A 19,633-nucleotide genomic window follows, 5' to 3' on the forward strand; every position below is an offset into this window, starting at 1 on the left:
ACCGCTGACCACTGTAATTATATTTCTATAATAAAAAGTTATGCGTAAGTTGCCTTCGTGGTTGATGCTAGATACAAAACCTCTCATTTTTATGTTTCATGTTGTTCTTATTAATAATAATCGTATCGATATTATTAATGTTAGTATTATATAGTTTATATTTTCAGTGACAAATAATGGGCAACGTAAAGCAACCTTCAGGTTAAGTTTTGGCTGTTGTCTAGCGCCCTCTTTCAGTTAATAATGATATTACAATTATGACGGGAACATCTCGTGTGCTTAAAATATGGTTAAAGTGTTTTTAAATGTACCAGACATGTTAGAAGTGCTTATGGTTCTTTAACTACAATGCATTAACTAACATAACTAACGAACAATACATTTGTTTCGATGTTTATTAATCTTCGTTAAGTTATTAAAAATAGTTAGCTAATGAAAATGCAACTGTTCATTGTTATTTCATGTTCATTTAGGTCCATTAAATAATAGGCTATTAATAGATACGACTTTTGTTGTAATTAACAAAGATTGATAAATGCTAGAAGTAGGCCTAGGCCATTTTTCATAAACTGATGTTAACAAATGCTACCTTATGTTAAGTGGTTAACACTTTATTTTACAGTTTTCTGGTAACACGTTACATGTAGTTACTGTACAATAACTATAAATAATGCATAATTACATGCAACTAACCCTAAACCAAACCCTCATCCTATAGAGTACTACATGTAGTTAATTATTTTTACTCAGTACTTAAATGTAAAATTACACTGTAACACAGTCACCTTAAAATAAAGTGTAACCGTAAAGTGTTGATAAGAAAAGCATAGGCTATCTATTCTCTTTCAGAAAAAAATAATCAACTTTAATAAACTATAATACAAATTCAAATAGGCTAAATAAAATGTCAATAAATACAATAAATGGGAAATTAAATGTACATTAATAAAATGTCAGCATATGTGCATTAATGAATATGATTAAGAACTGCTTTCAAATATCAGCATGGTTTTTGTATAGGCCTAAACTTTCTCTCCAAAAAATGTATTTACATTTTTTATTACTTACTCACCCTCAAGTTGTTTCAAACATGTATGAGTTTCTTTCTTCTGTTGAACACAAAAGATGTTGGTAACCAAAGTTGATGGCACCCATTGACTCCAATATGAAAAAAACAATACTAGGAAATCATTCTTTAAAACATCTTCTTTTGTGTTCATTAGAAGAAAGAAACTCATACGAGTTTGGAACAACTTGAGGGTCAGTAAGTAATGAAGACAAAATTTTCATTTTTGGGTGAACTATCCCTTTAAGATAACAGGACGACGAACTGGCGACAACTACCCTAAATAAACTACTAAAAACCTCTAATATTCTTTCTGTTTCAACTGTAGTGATCTTCAGAAGAACGGACTCTGCCACTATGATTATTGTGTTACTGTTAAAAATGGCTTATCAGCTATGCTGATGTCAAACTGTCACCCCGCCCATTTTGACCAACGTGGAATATTATTGGCCAAAAGCAACCCGGAAGCAAAGTGCATTGTTTTCAAAGCCAGTTATGCACGTGTTGGAAATATGGTCAGATTTAAGTCGAGGTAATGAAGAAGCAAAAAAATAAAAACACAATATTTTGCACTTTGGTAAGTTTTGAACTTCTAAACAATTCCGACCTTTCGTTATTCTGTGGACTGTGTGCAGGTATTTGCTATGCGAGGTTTGCTTCTCTGAACGGAGCAGTCTGCCACAGTTGGAGGATAAAGCCATTTACCACACAGTCCGAGCAGCCGTGAACCGAGCACACGGGGACTACGGATCAGCGCACTTTAACATAGGGGTGACGGGTAAACACTGGTCTTGTTTTCATGTTGTGCTCATCGTGAAGATCTCAACGTATAAGAAGTAATCCGACTGATCATTGTTTTACGTTACCGTTATTTTAAATAATTTAGCGACATTGCATTTACTTAGCCCAGCCTAACGTCTCGTTACAGAAAGGTAAAATCTTTTCAAATGTTCTGTAGTGAAATACCTGAATGCCCACACCGGAGTGGTCCTCATACGCTGCAGGAAAGGGCATTATCAACTCATCTGGTCTGCCCTTACTTTCATCACCTGCCTTGAGAACAGAGGCCAGAGGGTGCCGTGCTTCTTCAACTGTTTACATGTTGGAGGTACTGGTCCAAGTTTAGAAGTCTAGATGAAAGCCAACTCCCCACAATGTCTTTACATGTATTTCTTACTGCCATCCATGTCCTGCTTGATCTCCTCCACAGGAACGATTAGAACATGTCAGAAGTTTCTTGTTAAGTACAATAGACAACAGCTCGACAGAATGCTGCTGGACTGCAAAACAGATGGTAGGTTCTTCCTAAGTTACATTAGAGCCTACAGAAGCCCTAAGAGGCAACGTGTAACGTGTTTTCTTGTGATCTCGACATAAAGATCCAATCCATTATCCAACAGCAATTCAATTTCATACCGTGTGTATTAGGAGCACTGTACTTTTGCTGTAGATTAATAACATGAAAGTCCACATGAAATGGAACTTGATAGTCTTTTCTTCCTTATTGTGACAAATGGCTTCTCGAACAAGAAATGTACAGTAGGGCGAGACTTGGTTTTGTCCATCGTTGATTGATTGGATGGTTGTAGTTTGCTATTGCTGTGATGTCATGTGAGTGACAGGTTGTCCCGCCCTCATGCCAGTAAACACATCATCAGAGAAGAGAAGAGATGTCACTGCTAGAGGGAGAAGTTATTTGGTGTAAAGATTATGAGGGCACATGAAAAAAAATGAGTGTTGGGTGTTATCATTACTAAGTAATTTAAATACTTTTCCCTTGAAAAAGTAAAGTAAGGGATTACTCTTAATTTTTCTGTTATTTAATTACAGTAATTGCATTAAATACTTTATAGACTATAGAACAATTCTATAAAAAAATAGTAGTGGATTTAACATCAACATTGCATTTCTATGGTAAAATTAATGATTGGTGAATACATGAGTTGTACAAGGTATCTATTTTAAAACAAGCTAAACAAAATTGCTGCTGATAACACATTTTACATGAGAATTTTACTACCCTTAGGGAGATGATTTAGGATTTTGATGTGTAAATCAAATAATTATAAAACTGAGGTTAAATTATGGAATAGAGAATTCCAAAACTAAGATTAGATTGGTATACTGTAGGTTTTTTAATATAATTTAGGTTTATTTCCTAACTTTTGTCTGTTGGTATGTTACTGTGTTATGTAAAAGTCCAAATGTTGTGTTCTGGCTGTGTTATGGAAGTCCAAGTCAAATTTCCCTGAAATGAGACAATAAAGTATGTTCAGTTTAATTCAGTTAATGTAAGCTCCTTAATGTAATTCTTTGGTCAGTTCAAGAATAATTTATGCAATTTTCTATTATATTCTATTTTCTATCCTTGTATTGTTGAACTGGTCATGGTTGATATGGGATTTAGAAAGTAATTAGTAATAACTAATGCAATACTTTCTAAAGAGAGTAATAAGTACAGTAATCTAATTACTCTGTTGAAGATGTAATTAGTAGCTAGTAATTAATTACTTTTTTAGAGTAATTTAATTTACCCAACACTGAAAATAATGATGTGCACAGATAAATAATTTGATGCAAATGTAGTCATCATCTTGAGAAAACAAACTTTTGTTTTGTCAAGATCACGAGAAAATTATAGCCATTAGCCAACATGAAATACAGTATATTTATTTCTTTTGGAAAAGAGTAGAAGATGGCAAACTATACATCTCTGGAAGTACTATAAATTCAATATTATAAGAGTGTGATTTTCTTATAGTTTGTGATATTTGAGTAGACAAGGGATTTAATACGACAAGTTTGTGAACACACCACATTTTGTGTTTCTCTTCCCTTCCACAACAGCCGAAAAACAAGAGGTTAGGAGATCAATCCTGAGCTGTTCCCTGAGTGCTGTCAGAGAAGAGGAAGCTTACGAAGATTGGAGTGATGATAATGAAGAGATCTAAAACCCCTCATATACAACTTTGTGATAGTTGTGTAGGTCTTAAATGCATCTTGTAACCATGCAGTGATCAGATGTTCTGATATTTTATTTTATACAACTAATAGGGCATGGTTCATGTGGAGCCCTAACATTTCTGATAATATACGAAACAGTTTTCATTTTATACTGTAAGTGATTTGTAAATTGAGTAGCCTATATCTTTGTGTGAAGACTATGAACTCTGGCCATGTGTTGTGTAGGTCACGTGTACTTTTTCTTCTGTACTAAAACAACTGCTGCTTTTTTGTTATTAACTCAAAACGTCTGTAAACAATTTTTTTTTTTTTTCAAATAAACCAAATATTAATAACAGAACTCTTCGCCTATAAAAAGTATGCGAGATTACACATGCATTACCATTGATATGTGCATTACACCCATAGACTGTAAGATTACACCACATTTTGCAGTCGGATGCACCAATGAGAAGCGGCGACTCCGCGCATGCGCACTTCGTAACCCCTGTGAGGCTTATAACCCTCATCCGGGTGTTTACGGTTCCCGTTTGGCGACCCGTCGCCATATGTCTGACTTTATTTAGCTGAAGTAAAATTTGGGTTAAAACCCATTTATTCATCCGTTTTCCTCTTTCGGAGAGCGGCTAACGCCTTGTGGGGCGCAACAATTCCCACGCCAAGGAAAACTGCGCTTTTCAAGGGGCGAGGCCCCGCTTTTTGGGCACTTGTTTTTTTGTGTTAGCGCACAGCTTTTTTTTACTGAGACATTTGGATTGTGTCTCTATTTTTCTCGGTTTGTCTGTGGTCAAGATGTCGCCGTAATGGAGTCTCCGCGTTTGACAGAAATGAATAAGGGCCTTCGTCGCCTGACCCGCGTTCACAACAACCCGTTGTTCTCCCCGTTTAATGCTAAAGGGCTCCGAAGCTCTCTCCCCGGAGTTCGGCCTCAAAATGGAGAAAAACCCAAACGCAAACAACAGCAGCAGCAGCAACACGAAGATCCCGCCCCGTTCTAGCTCTACAGGCTCGACTCCTACTGACTCTAAAGCCAAAACAGGTACAGGATCAGCGTCTTATACACACAAACACACGCTTGTCGTGGGAAAGTATTTATATGTTTGGGACTTGCGGCATGGTTTTGTTTGTGTCTGCCGAGATGACGTAGCCACGGCTAGCGATTGGCCCGTTTCTCGAATAAACAATGGAGAAACTCGTAAAATATCAATAAAGCTTAGCATTTAACGTGTCAGAAATTAACTGTTATTCATTAAGAGGCAGTAGTTCCTCTAGAATTGTTTTTCAGGTATGTTTTACTATTTTTGGTGTACATTCATATTTTAATCAACATCAAATGAATCCATAGTAAACTAGATAGACCTATGATAGACTATATTAAATATTATATATAAATATTACAATTATAAATATATTTAGTGAATAGTGTTATATACATTTATGGGAATTCAGTTTGTTTTAGAGAAATGTTAGGTTAGTAGTTAATTGGATTTAAGTTTTGAATCAAAACTATTGATAACTGTTTATGTATCTAATAGAGGAGTGACAATCACTACCCGTGTTATCAGAACATGAGTAACGTTATATGTGAGGTGGAATGGGTCTATGCACTGGACACCACAATAAATTACATAAACACATGGACTGAAAGCTGTAAATTCTTGGTCAGCTCAAATGTGGAACTCTGAACCTTTTATGGGATACTAGTTCAACCTTTTCCCAACTTGATCAGACTGCTTTTCCTGTGATTGTCAATTAGTCTGGTGTCCATCTATATCAGTAAATATATATTCACAGTCCACCTAATATAAACTAATGTTCTAATAACACAACATGGGTGGTGTGTGTGTGTGTCACTCTCTTATATAGATAAACCGATATCAAAACTGAATTCTCCTAAACTAATCCAACATTTCCAACTGCATTCCCCCAAGGAGAACTTTTTAGTATTCCCCCAAGGAGAAACATATTTAGGTTTATTGTGTCTGCTACTCCTCTTAATAGCAGATCAGATGCATGAGGATCATGGTCAGGATCTATTCTTGTCAGCAGTCTGCCATGTGACCAGACGAAAAGCTTCAGTGCTGTATTGCCCTCCAGCATATCAGAACCAAATCACTGTACTGTAACTTAAACCTTGTTGTCTATGTTTTAGTTATGAGTGTGACAATGTTTTGTTGTGGGCTTGTGAAGCGTATGGGACAGCGATCTCTGCTGCCAGATGATAAGCTAGGCTATGTGTGTTTACACCCCCTGCTCTTATCATGTGGTCCTCTGACACACTTTAAAGTGCAGTGTGTGACTGAATTGATTAGTAAAGGCCTGTGTTTCAATGTTGTCAAAAATATTTCATTTTACAAAAGGGCTATATATAATTTCAGCTTGCAGAGGGACGACAGGTATCAAATTGTCAATATTTCAATCAAGAAAATGTTACATTTTCCCTGAAGTTGGTGGAGGCACCCCCTTGTCTTATGTTATGGTTGGAGTAATATATTCCTGTATTTTGATGTTTATCCTCCTTTTTCCTGTTCTTTTAGATGGTAAGAATAATGGGGGCTCAAAGCGCTATAGCCGCAAGCGCGAGCCTACTTTTGCCAAGGCCGAGAGCTTTCCAGGCCCACGTCGCTCCCAGCCACAGAAAAGCAAGAATTTTGACAAGAGACCCCCTCAGAGAGGTGGCGGAGGGGGGCGACAGTATGGCCTCGCTGGTGGTGGGAGAAGAGAAGAGGTGTGTTACAATAAGCCTTTGGATTGTGATTCATTTGTGCTTTCATTAAGGGCTGTTTTTATGCTTCCTTAATGCATATAATGAACTACTACAAAATAACACAAAGTAACCAAATAGACTTGTAGTTATGTGGAATAACCAGGATAAACTTTTGGGTTCTCTCTCATTAGGTAGCAGAGAACCGCCGGGCAGAGTTTAGCCCGGCTCAGTTCGCTGGACCCAAAAAGATAAGTCTGAACCACCTGCTCAACTTTACGTTTGAGCCACGTGGAGGCCATTTTGGCTCCGGAGGAGATGGCCATTCCTGCTGGGGTCGCCGCAACAAGTGGGGTCACAAACACAAGCCCTTCAACAAGGAGCTTTTCCTACAGGCCAAGTGAGTACAGCAGAATGTTGCATATTTTTAGATCAATTGGTATTAAATCACACCACACAATAATATTTAGTGTACCGCAGTGTTATATTAGTATCATTATTGTACAATTATATAATTCATTAAAGGGGTCATGACGTGAGAAATCAAATTCGCCTTGAGCTTTTGACATATAAGAGATCCATATACCATTAAGCTTAAAACATCCTCCTCATTATAAACAAAGCATTTGTTTTTTTTTTAAATTAAGCTCCAAAAACTGCGGGATTTGTGATGTCACACGTGCAAAAACATTTGCTTATGACTGCCTCCAGAGCAAGACATCGACAATGGTTATAGATCATCTCACCATAGTAAATTATTTCATAACGCTTTGTCTGTGAAATGAAGGTTTTATATGAATAATATTTTCAAAACAAACTTGCATGTAATAGCGAGTGGGTGATGATACTGTTTTCTAAGCAATTAGATTAGTCAGTCATAACAGCGGCTGTTTACTGACAAGCCTTAAAGGAGCCGCCTCTTAAAAACTGATCATTTCAGACAAAGGGTCAGAATGAAGGTTGAAAATAAGCGTTTTGGTTTTTTCATATATAGTTGTTTTTTGTGCAAAAAACTTTATTAATATTAAACCTGAAGGAAAATATTAAAATAAAATAAAAATCCATGTCATGACCCCTTTAATGTAGTAGGATTATATTATTTTTTTATATTTAGAATTTTTATTTAATTATTTTTAACTACAGTTTTAGTTTGGTTATTTTCAATTTTAGTTTAGTTTTTAGTTTTGATAATATAGATTAGAAATGATGCCTTGGCAACTAACTGATTTATTTACTGAAAGTATTATCTAAATTGCTTTAAATTTTATAAATGTTCGTTAATAGTTTGTTAACCGTAATAACACTTTTTAAATGTACTGTTTAAAGGTTAAATTAAACAGTTTAGGTCTGCTCCACCTTTTTCCATTTGGCCAAACTGGATTAACAGCTTGCAGTCAATGTGATTGCTTAATTTGTTCTGGTGTACTTGTGTCAGTTCATGTTGTCAAAAGATAAAAAATTATTAGCTGATAAGCACATCTTCCTTTTGTCGACAAGTTGCCAGTTTGTGGTGATTGACGATCAGGACTATCAAGCACACTTCACTGATCCGGACACTTTGGTGGACTGGGACTGCGTGCAGCAAGTGGTCAGTTCAGACTTTACTCTTCCTTGTATATTCTGTCAGTGCATTTTCTTCAAATGTTGCTCATGATTTGTTCTCTTTCCACACAGCGCATCTACAGTCACGAGGTGCCGTCTTGTCCGATCTGCCTGTATCCCCCTGTGGCGGCCCACATCACGCGCTGCGGCCACATCTACTGTTGGCCATGCATGTTGCACTATCTCTCTCTGAGTGAGAAGAGTTGGTCCAAGTGCCCCATTTGCTATGAGGCCGTGCACAGCGCTGATCTCAAGAGGTTCATACTGAAATTGGCAGTTTATAATGCTTGTTTTGTTTTGGTTGAAGGTGCAGTAAGTGATTTCTGAGAAACACTGTTGATATTTGAAATCGACACCCAAACAAACACATCCCTCCCTTCATTGCTCACCCCGAATATAACAAACATGCTGATGCTGTGCATCACAGGCAACCACAAACCACATTAAAAAAGTTCACGCAAGTATGGATGAATCCGCTTCGATTTAACAACAACAGCTTATCTTGGTTCTGTGAAACAAAGCAAAAATCATTGTTACCCATGTATCAAGCAGAAACAAAAGCAAACTCTGCATCCGTTTTCAGGCCTTGCCGCTCTGTGACGTCTCTCTAGTGCTGGAAAGCTTTTACAATATTAAAGCAGGTCCTAGGTCTTGCCTGATTGTAATTCCAATTATATTCCTCTGACCATTCCCTCTTTGGTTATATCTCAGCCATCTCTCTTTCTACAAATGCCCCCTTCGCTCACACTCTCTTCTCCCTCATCATGAGTTGATACAAGAGTGTTATGGTGTTTGGTCTAATTGGTCCAATCCACTTTTTGTTTTTCTCCTATTCACACAGCTAGGACTAGGTACTAACACAATTTTTTTTCAGCACACCCAGAACAGACATCTAGCAAATATTCCCTAAATTTTTAACAGCGCTTATCAGAAATTGATTACTGCACCTTTAATTTGAACATCATTATGTAAACTTAGTTCTCCTCAAAATCAAACACCTGGTACATAAAAGTGCCATATACATTACCTACTGGTCAAATGTTTGGAATAATTAAGATTTTTTCAATTGCTTTTGAAGTCTCTAATGCTCAACAAGACTACAATTATTTGAAGTAATATTACGAAATATTAAAATTTAAAATGACTCTTTTTCTATTCTAATGTATTGTAAATTGTGATTTATTCCTGTAACTGTAAAGTTGAATTTTCAGCATTCTAATTTGCACAATATTAGATTTTGTGTTTTTGATCAAATAAATGCAGCTTTGGTGAGCATAAGAGATTCATTTAAGATAACAAATGAATCATGCCAAACTTTTGACCAGTAGTGTACATATTTACTCAAAGTGAACAAATTGTAATGTCTCATTTATGTTGTCAATAAAACCCATCTTGTCAACTTTCAGTGTGGTTGCAATGGAGACCCGTCAGTATGTGTCTGGTAACAGCATCACCATGCGTCTGATGCGGAGAGAGAAGGGATCGCTGGTGGCTCTTCCCAGCTCTCAGTGGGTTAAAGTGGAGGAGCCCATTCATTTCGAAGGTGAGGCATTTTGCCGTTTGCATGATAGTTTTGTGGTGATCACTTGAGCATGTCTTATTTGACACTTTTTCTGCAGATGTGCATTTGCGCGCATACTCTAAGCTGCTGCTGGCGTCTCAGCACCAGGTTTTGGGTTTGCTGGCTGAAGAGAGGATGGCTCTCCAATCCCAGCTCAGCCAGGAGGAGGACAACCCACAGGCCTGTTTCATACAGAGCGCCTTACTGCAGCTGCAGGTACACATGCATTCACACCGGCATATGAATGTTGGTTTGGACAGTTAAAACTAGTTTAACAAGTCACACTGCTGTTTTCAAAAGTAGTTTGTATAAGTTACTCAACTAGTTTAGATGTTGACATTGAAGTTATTTAAGGGGACAAAAACATGAGTTGTATAGCTCGGGTTATGCAATTTATGGTATAATTTATTTCAGAAAAACGATGAGAATGTAGGTTGATGGCAGCAAACTTTAAGGTTTACATGCAACCAACTATATAATGTTTAAAAACTGTTTTATAAAACTGAAAACATACAATGTGACATTAAATACCTGAAAAAATGATAAAGGGAAAAGCTACATGATTTTTTTTTTTTAACACTTTGAAAAGTTCCTGTGGATAAAAGCATCTGCCAAATGCATAAATAAAAATTAAATTGCTATAAGTTACTTAAAAATATCTTAAACTACATTAAAGCCATTTAAGGAGACAATAACTTGCAATGTGTAATTTATTATTATAAACCATTAATGTTTCATGCTTTTATGAAACTGAATAAATACATGGTGACATTTAAAAAGGCTAAACAGCTACACGACTTAGAAAAGTGTTGAGCTATTTTACATTATTGAAAATTGTTAGATTTTGTTCCTCTCAAAAACACTGCACTCTATCATGTAACCCTCACATTTCATCTCTGAATGAACAGGAGCGGGAAGAGGGTCTTTTGAAGTGTCGCCGTAAGGATGGCGGTTCTGTTGATATGGTGGACATGAGGAAACTATCTCTATCAGAGCACTTCTCTCCAGAGGTGATTGTGGTCAAGAACCTCACTAACTCCAAGGTCAGTAGAAACTGTGCTCCTTCCTTTTAGGACTCTGCTCTGCTGCCCCACAGGCTCTGGGCTTCAGATTATAAGCTTTCCTGTAGCTTATAGCTACAGCTTTCCTGTAACTCAAACAGTAGAGCGTTGGCGCTTGCAACGCCAAGGTCATGGGTTTGATTTCCAGGGAAAGCAAGAACTGATAAGAATGTAAATGTGTAACTTGAAATGCAATGTAAGTCGCTTTGGATAAAAGTGTCTGCCAAATGCATAAAATGTGTAAAAAAAAAAAAAAATGTAAATAATGATTGTGATGGTCTCAATCAAAGGCTGTTTGACAAATAGTCATCCACTGTGCTTGCAAATTTTGTCATTCATTGTTTTTACACAGCATAGGAAAATAAAAAAGTCTTAGTCAAGTGCTGTGTTGCAAGTTTATGGCTTCTAATTCAGCTCTAGCAATATGATAGACAGTAAACGGTGTGATCTGTTCAAGAATTATTCCACTGAACTCCACTTGGAATCTTTCATTTTTCTTCCTAAACTGGTGCCGCAACAGCTTAAGGCTGTCTACACTGGACGAGACAAAGCGCTGCATCCGGTGTTAGACAGCATTACTGATTATAATGGGTTCTATTTGGGTCATTTCATGTCAAATCAACCATTTTCAGAAACTTCTCCAGCTCAAATTTTGGATTTTGTTAATATTTTTTCTGAAGAAAGATGAACATCAATGATGATGAAAGCCAAAATATTAAATGTCGTAGATATAAAAAGAACGAAATGCTTTTTCCCATTTTTGAACTGTCACCGTTGGCATAAATTGCAACAAAGATTGCAAACGTAAACAGATTTAACTAATAATGATGCTGTTATCTCTCTATCTCCCTGTAATTTGGCTCCAAATCTCAGGTGAAAATTGTCATTTTGGCCCTCCTCTACAAAATAGTGGATTGCTCAGGAAATATACATTCATGACATTTATTATTTTGCCTTTCTTCTTCGTTTATGTATTTCTTTCACCAGGAAAAAAAGATTAAAAAAAACAAAAACTATGACTTATTATACTCATAAGTCATACTATGCACACTCATACTATGCACTTATTAGTAATTGCGATAGCTGGATAATAACTAGGTATTTAACTTGGACCTGCCCCTAAAACTAACCTTAACCCATGTAGTTACAGTATTACCCAGTACTTTCTTAGGTAAGTGCCCATACTGTAAAATAAAGTGCAAACCAAAACACTTTTGCTGCTATTGAGGTGGGATATGGGTAAGGTTAGAGTGTAATTATAGATTTTACAGAATTACAGCTGTTATTACCTGTGGGTATTTTTTTCTGGTAAAGGTACAATGTAAAAAAAAAAGGAAGCACACAATAAGTGCATTGTATCAAATGATTAATTTAAATGTTAGTATATAGTAGTTAGACACTTAAAATGGAACCTGAATATTGACCAAATATCAGTGTGCGTCATTGGGCTTAATGTAGTGTGTCCCACCACAGCCCATCCTGCAGTATGCCTCAGCTTTTGATGATGAGCTACAGGAGGCTCATGAGGAGCCAGTGGAAGAGATGACCGCTCAGAGTGTTCCTGAGGTGGCTGAGGAGATGCCTGAAGGGGCTCTGGAAGACAAACCTGTAGAAGAGACCCCTCAGACCAGTCAGACTGCTCATCATGGCCCATATTACTACTTCTATCAAGGTATGTGTTAGTCTATTTGTAATGAGGCTTTAAACCTTTTTTCCAGATATATTGTAACACTAACTTTGTGTAAGCAATGGAGAGTAAATATGACTGTTATTTCTCTCTGTAGCTGAGGATGGTCAGCAGATGTTTCTGCACCCGGTGAACGTGCGCTGTCTGCTGAGAGAGTACGGGAGCCTGGAGAACAGCCCTCAGTCGATCACCGCTACCGTAGTGGAGATTGATGGACAAACGGTCTCTGAGGTACACAGTCTCTCACATTTATGACAGTACTGTCACACATTTTCAGATGACCTCAGTGCCCAGTTAACATCCTGGCATTTTTGTGTGTAAAAAATCTTTTACGAGTGAATGAATGTTCCTCTCAAAGGATCAGGATTTAAGTAATGCCTACTATGATGAAGTAATTAAGACAAAGCTCATTTGTAGGATATTCGCCGTCGGCATCGTTACCTCTCTCACCTGCCCCTCACGTGTGAGTTCAGCCTGTGTGAGCTTAATCTTCAGCCACCCGTTCTCTCTAAAGAGACCCTGGACAGCTTTGCAGGTACATGCATGCTAAATAATACAATACTCCACTATAAAATAAATGTAAGTGATAAAGAAATATTAAACAAGTCGAGTAAAATACATACCATACTCATGTCTTAATTTCTGAACTTGCAAGAGTTAAACCATCTTGCTTTTATTTTGATGGAAAGCTGCACTTTCTATGAAAACCATGTTTACAAAGTGGAAATGGAAAACTATTATACTACACATGTCATGATTCAATGCTTTGCTATTCAAGTTTGGGGAAAATAAATGGTGATTTATCATGTAATCATTTTTGCGAGTTCTACAAACAGTTTTGTCTGTCTTGCAGATGACTTGGAGAAACGGAAGCGCCTGAGACAGAAGAAAGCAAGGGATGAAAAGCGAAGGGAGAAGAGGATTGAGATAGAGGAAAACAGGAAACAGGGGAAATGTGAGGATTTAACACATTTAATTGCTTATTGTGTTTCTGAAGAAACTTTTTTTATTACACAATGTCAAATTTTTTAACTCAATTTAGATGTTGTAGTTGGTTTGTCAGGGTGTGATTATTGAATGTCTTGGTGTGTTCAGATCCAGAGGTGCACATTGGGCTGGAGAACCTCCAGCATTTTCCTGCGTTTGGATCTCCTCCTCAGAGCGGCTCAGGGATGCAGATCCCAGAGTTCCTGCTGGGACCCCCGTCCCCTCTGAGCACCAGCCCTTTATCAGGTAACACTCACTCTCTCTCTTGCCCTGGCCTTCAGTGCCTTTGTCTTTTCTGCTTATTTCCCATATTTATTTCAGATGGAGTGATGTTCCCTAATCTGAGTGAGCACAGTCCGTCTTTGAGTGTCGCCAGTGTGGAAGAGGACTCTCACTGCATGTCCTTCGCTCAGGTTTGCCTAAAGCACTTTCTTTCACGTTTATAACAACAAAAGTCAATTTCGTAGCCATCACATTGTGCTCATGTTGTGGGAAAATCTGCACTAAAACTAAATTTGAATATAGTTATGCCATATAATAATGCCATTGTGAGTTTCAAATTGTCCCATACTGATGATCCTCACTGGTGTAGATGCTGAAAGATGGGAAAGCCCGTGTGGATGCCGGGCCTAAAAGCACCCCAAAGAAAGGTGAGCCTCCTGTCAACACTTGACCTGACTGATACACTTGTTTCTTGTTGGCTCACTAACTCTTATTAGCGTAGTTTTGTAGTGACGTGTGTGTTTTCCTCCATAGCAGACATGTTCCTGGCCCCTCCTATGGCAGACAGTGATGGAGAGAGTGACGGCTCGGATCGGGTCCCAGTACCCAGTTTCCAAAACTCCTTCAGTCAGGCCTTCGAGCAGGCTTTGTCTCAGCTGGACAGTGGACATCCAGGCCCAGCACAGGCTTTGCCCATCCCTGGTGAGAAAAACATTTATATACACTACTGTTCAAAAAGAGGTTAGGTTACAGTTTATTTTAAAGGAACACTCCGACTTTTTGGGACTTTAGCTTATTCACAGTATCCCCCAGAGTTAGATAAGTCCATACATACCTTTTTCATTTCTGTGCGTTCTGTAAGTGTTATTTGACGCACCCACCGCTAGCCTAGCTTAGCACAAAGACTGGATGTAAATGGATAATGGTAGCATACTAATCCCAATAAGTGACAAAATAATGCAAACATTTTCCTATTTACATGTTGTGATCTGTATAGTCACAGCGTGTACAAATAACAAGGCTATATGAGACAGAGACCATTTTTAATCGTATTTATACTGGGAACTATATTCTCACTAGGCGTAGGAGCACAGCTAACGTTACTTGGGCGGAGTGATTAGCGCAGCACACGAGACGCCCTGTGGTGAGGAGCAGAGAGTTCGCTCAGAGTTGGAGTAATAGAGTCAGCAATTACTAGATAGTAAATTTATAGTTTACAATCATGGGTGTTCGCTGTATTGTAAAGAGCTGCGACAATAAACAGGGGAGACCAGGTAATACTATGATGTTTCATAGAATTCCAACCAAAAACGCTGACCTGATGAATCGATGGCTACTAAACACACCTGTAAACAGCATCACGAAGTATTTCGTTTGCTCTGAACATTTTACTATAGACGACTATTTTGTAAAAATGCAAGTTGCCACACGGACCATGAAACGCGTGCTAAAGGATACGGCCATCCCATCGATAATAAAGACAGGACAAATTGGATCACCTGTTGCTGCGGTAAGTGTTCCGTTATGTTTTGAGATGACTAACATTAGCCATACTGTAACAGTGCCATGCTAATGTAATGTAACCTTAGTAGTGAGTGACACTATTACGTGAATAGGGGCTCCATGTATCCCCTTTATTGTTATTATTGTGTTGTCATGACCACAGTATATGCAATGGCTATACTACAATTTCATTGAACTATGAATGATCATTATAACAAAATCACTTACTTGGTGGACAGCTGACCATTAGGTCATGTTCGTTCTGATTCTCCCTTCGACATCAATCTGTTCGGCATCTTGTCTTACAGCTTCCAAAGTTTGTAACTCCTCGTCTGTGTATTCTGGCTCAAAACTATATGGTTCTGGATCTTGGTTTAATACACAGTAAAATTCCTCTGACAATTCCTCAAAATCAGCCATGATCACGAGTCACGTCTAGCTAGTTAGTCACGTTTGTTTTGTTTACGGAACCATCAACAGGGCGTCTCGTGTGCGGCGCTAATCACTCCGCCCAAGTAGCCACTCCGCCCAAGTAACGTTAGCTGTGCTCCTACGCCTAGTGAGAATATAGTTCCCAGTATAAATACGATTAAAAATGGTCTCTGTCTCATATAGCCTTGTTATTTGTACATGCTGTGACTATACAGATCACAACATGTAAATAGGAAAATGTTTGCATTATTTTGTCACTTATTGGGATTAGTATGCTACCATTATCCATTTACATCCAGTCTTTGTGCTAAGCTAGGCTAGCGGTGGGTGCGTCAAATAACACTTACAGAACGCACAGAAATGAAAAAGGTATGTATGGACTTATCTAACTCTGGGGGATACTGTGAATAAGCTAAAGTCCCAAAAAGTCGGAGTGTTCCTTTAAAGTGTCCATGTTACAGTGGAATACGGAGTAGTAACAATGAACTACATGTACTTACTATAGGGTTAGGGTTAGGAATAGGGGTTGGCATGTAATTATACATAATTAATAGTTATTACTACAGTAACTACATGTAACGTGTAATGGACACTGTGAAATAGTTTTTTATTTGATAAAAAAAATACAGTAAAGACAGTAACATTGTGTAATATCATTTAAAGTAACTGTTAACAATTTACAATTTGAATGTTTTAAAATGTAATTTATTCCTGTGATGGTAAAGCTGAATTTATAGCAGCCATTACTTCAGTGTCACATGATCCTTCAATAATCATTATTTAGTAACATTATAAATGTCTTTACACTCACTTTTGCTTAACTTATTTCATCCTTGCTGATTAAAAATGTTTCTTAAAAAAAATAAAATAAAATTTAAGCAGTGTCATGCCATAGTTATATATATTTATAGATATATTTATTTATTTTTGGAAATAATAAAAGCGGAGTTTGTTTGGCACAAAAATAATGGGGGTGGCTGCATCAAACTCAAACACAAGTTTACTTAAAAATACTACTAATAAAACATTTGTTAAACCACAAAAGTGCATAAAATACCACACAGGGACTTCTGGACAGATACCTTTCAAATGAATCAGTAAATCTTTTCTTTGAACCAGCGGATTCATTCAAAGGAAACTCCCCTTAACTAGCTCGCTCTGAAACGAAGGAAAAATGAAAGCAGATTGAAAGTGATTTCCAGAACGTTTATTACACATTCCCTTTCTTTTCTTTTTAGATGAGAAAGGGGGGAAGAAGAAAAAGAAAAAGCAGAAGCTTCTGTTCAGCACCTCTATGGTTCACACCAAGTAAACACTGAAGTTCACCCTTCACTCCCGTCACTTTCTTCTGCCTTATTCCTCCCATTTGCTTCGGTTTCATTATATCCCGCAATAGCAGCTTCCCTCCTTTCATGCCCCAGTTGAACGAGACCCTCTCCAGACGTTCAGTGACCAGCAGGAAGTTCAATAGCAGCAGTGATTCAGTATTATAGATCAGTCCCACAGTTCTCCAGCGTCTTACAGAAGAGACTTACTGGAACAACAGACTCCTGTAACTTCAGCATATGTGTCTCTTATCAGCATTTAAAGAGCTTTAGATCAGTTCCATCTGACATGGTGCTGTAGTTCAGTGCCAATACTACATTATTGTCCAGAAAGTGGTTGTTGGTTATGGGTTTCAGTGATGTATTTCGGGGGGTCCTGAGGTAGCAGTCAGCCAGCTGTAGAGACGTCCTGCCCCCCCTTCATCATAGCTGTGACACCCTTATACTTCAACCTTCATGATTTAAATCTTAGAATTAACCTTAGCAATGCTAAAAGCAGAAAGAAGAACCTGAAGTGAGGATTATATGCATTTGAGTTATTCTTCCTGTCAGGCACAAAATTATGTTGATTGTAACACGTTCATGCTTGTTTGTTTATACGACATCACACATTTTTCTCCCTGCTCTTATTTTGAACTTCAGTTTGTATTCAATTTACCAGCTGTGATCATTTGTCTAGCCTGAGAACTGCCTTTCAAAATCAGACATTAATACATAAACATGCAAATGAGAAATCATCTTTTTTCCTGCTGGAATTGCTGAGAACTCAGTGGGTCTTTTAAGCACTTGATTATTAGAACCTCCAACTATTAGACGGGGTTCAGAGCTGCTCATGTTCTCTAGATGTCACTGCTTGTCGCGTGTTGAGTGAACAGAATATGTAAAGACAAAGAGAGGCTATATCAAATTTTGTAGAGGGTTAATTTTTTCCTCTATTTTCTTTTTTCTTTCTTTTCTGATGAAACCTGTGGTAAAGAACCATATGCATATAGATTAAGTTGAATGAATAAAGGATTCTTATGCACTGGTATTCTGTTTGTCTTATTTAAAACATTTCATTTCACTCTTCAAAAAGATCATATTTATGAGACCATTTGCTTATGTTTTTGGCTTGGATTGTAGTCACAAAGATGGCACTGCAATAAAATTAGTTTTAAAAAATTACTGGATTATTTGAATAGTTTTTTTTTTTTACAGTTTATATTGTGTTTTCTTTCTTTTTTTTAAACGTTACAGTGCATTTGGAAAGTATTCACAGCGCTTTACTTTTTCCACATTTTATGATATGTTTAAGCCTTATTCCAAAATGGATTAAATTAATTATTTCCCTCAAAATTATACAAACAATACCCCATAATGACAACGTGAAAAGTTTTTGAAATCTTTGCAAATTTATTAAAAATAAAAAATAATTCACAGCCTTTGCTCAATACTTTGTTGAAGCACCAAAGGTCTTTTTGAGTATGATGCTAGATGCTTGGCACACCCATTTTTGGGCAGTTTCTCCCATTCTTCTTTGCAGAACCTCTCAAGCTCCATCAAGTCGGTACAAAGCCATTTTCAGATCTCTCCAGAGATGTTCAATCGGGTTCAAGTCTGGGCTCTGGCTGGGCCACTCAAGGACATTTACGGAGTTGTCCCATAGCCACTCCTTTGTTATCTTGGCTGTGTGCTTAGGATCGTTGTCCTGTTGGAAGATGAACCGTCACCCCAGTCTGAGGTCCAGACCGCTCTAGAGCAGGTTTTCATCAAGGATGTCTCTGTACATTGCTGCATTCATCTTTCCCTCGATCCTGACTAGTCTCCCAGTTCCAGCCGCTGAAAAACGTCCCCACGGCATGATGATGCTGCCGCCACCATGCTCCACTGTAGGGATGGTATTGGCCATGTGATGAGTGGTGCCTGATTTCCTCCAGACATGACGCTTGCCATTCAGGCCAAAGAGTTCAATCTTTGTTTCATCAGATCAGAGAATTGTTTTTCATGGTCTGAGAGTCCTTCAGGTGCCTTTTACTGAGGAGTGAGCGGCCAGTTCTAGGAAGAGTCCTGGTGGTTCAAAACTACTTCTATTTATGGATGATGTGTTCCATGAACACTGTGCTCATTGGGACCTTTAATGCTGCAGGAACTTTTCTGTACCCTTTCCCAGATCTGTGCCTCGATACAATCCTGTCTCGGAAGTCTACAGACAATTCCTTGGACTTCATGGCTTGGTTTGTGCTCTGACATGCACGGTTAACTGTGGGACCTTATATAGACAAGTGTGTGCCTTTCCAAATCATGTCCAATCAACTGAATTTACCACAGGTGGACTTCAATCTCAAGTATGATCAGTGGAAACAGGCCAGTAGCACCTCACTGCAGTACACAAGATCCAGGGGGTGGAGTTGGATCCAGATCTAAGGGGTGGAGATTGTTAGGTTTAGGTATATGTAAGGTGGGAGGAGTTGGATCTAACTCCTCCCCCTGGATTTTGTGTTCTGCAGTGAGGACCATCTCGAAACAGGGAGCACCTGAGC

The 19,633-nt window shown here is 37.9% G+C and overlaps 2 protein-coding genes across 3 annotated transcripts; both read left to right on the top strand.

The window, feature by feature from the left end:
* Positions 1-1,517: 1,517 nt before the first annotated feature.
* Positions 1,518-4,370, top strand: pop5 (POP5 homolog, ribonuclease P/MRP subunit). The gene is made up of 5 exons (XM_084087270.1): positions 1,518-1,598; positions 1,702-1,844; positions 2,025-2,174; positions 2,277-2,360; positions 3,914-4,370. The coding sequence occupies exons 1-5, from the start codon at positions 1,579-1,581 to the stop codon at positions 4,015-4,017; spliced, it is 501 nt and encodes a 166-aa protein (XP_083943396.1). The 5' UTR covers positions 1,518-1,578; the 3' UTR covers positions 4,018-4,370.
* A 151-nt stretch (positions 4,371-4,521) lies between these two features.
* On the top strand, positions 4,522-18,144 carry rnf10 (ring finger protein 10). Of its 2 annotated transcripts, none has more exons than XM_084087271.1 (17): positions 4,522-5,069; positions 6,568-6,758; positions 6,929-7,134; positions 8,232-8,322; positions 8,409-8,593; positions 9,743-9,879; positions 9,956-10,113; positions 10,806-10,940; positions 12,432-12,630; positions 12,743-12,876; positions 13,063-13,180; positions 13,499-13,600; positions 13,741-13,878; positions 13,954-14,045; positions 14,225-14,282; positions 14,389-14,556; positions 17,028-18,144. In XM_084087271.1, exons 1-17 carry the CDS (start codon positions 4,919-4,921, stop codon positions 17,099-17,101), a joined length of 2,337 nt encoding a protein of 778 aa, XP_083943397.1. In that variant the 5' UTR covers positions 4,522-4,918; the 3' UTR covers positions 17,102-18,144. The 2 variants fall into 2 exon arrangements, with proteins under 2 accessions (XP_083943397.1, XP_083943398.1); XM_084087272.1 differs by having other exon boundaries at positions 14,392-14,556.
* Positions 18,145-19,633: the final 1,489 nt, after the last annotated feature.

The sequence above is a fragment of the Abramis brama genome (genome assembly GCF_963993115.1).
Source record: "Abramis brama genome assembly, chromosome: 16".
Lineage (NCBI taxonomy): Eukaryota > Metazoa > Chordata > Actinopteri > Cypriniformes > Leuciscidae > Abramis > Abramis brama.

What these genes read in the sequence shown, in the direction of transcription:
- pop5 (XM_084087270.1), top strand. Translation starts at nt 1,579, where the DNA reads ATGGTCAGATTTAAGTCGAG. An exon ending in CTTTAACATAGGGGTGACGG is followed by an intron (nt 1,845 to 2,024) that starts GTAAACACTGGT and finishes AATGTTCTGTAG; the next exon opens with TGAAATACCTGAATGCCCAC. An exon ending in GCTGGACTGCAAAACAGATG is followed by an intron (nt 2,361 to 3,913) that starts GTAGGTTCTTCC and finishes CTTCCACAACAG; the next exon opens with CCGAAAAACAAGAGGTTAGG.
- rnf10 (XM_084087271.1), top strand. Translation starts at nt 4,919, where the DNA reads ATGCTAAAGGGCTCCGAAGCTCTCTCCCCGGAGTTCGGCCTCAAAATG. An exon ending in GAGCACCAGCCCTTTATCAG is followed by an intron (nt 13,879 to 13,953) that starts GTAACACTCACT and finishes TATTTATTTCAG; the next exon opens with ATGGAGTGATGTTCCCTAAT. An exon ending in ACAGGCTTTGCCCATCCCTG is followed by an intron (nt 14,557 to 17,027) that starts GTGAGAAAAACA and finishes TTTTCTTTTTAG; the next exon opens with ATGAGAAAGGGGGGAAGAAG.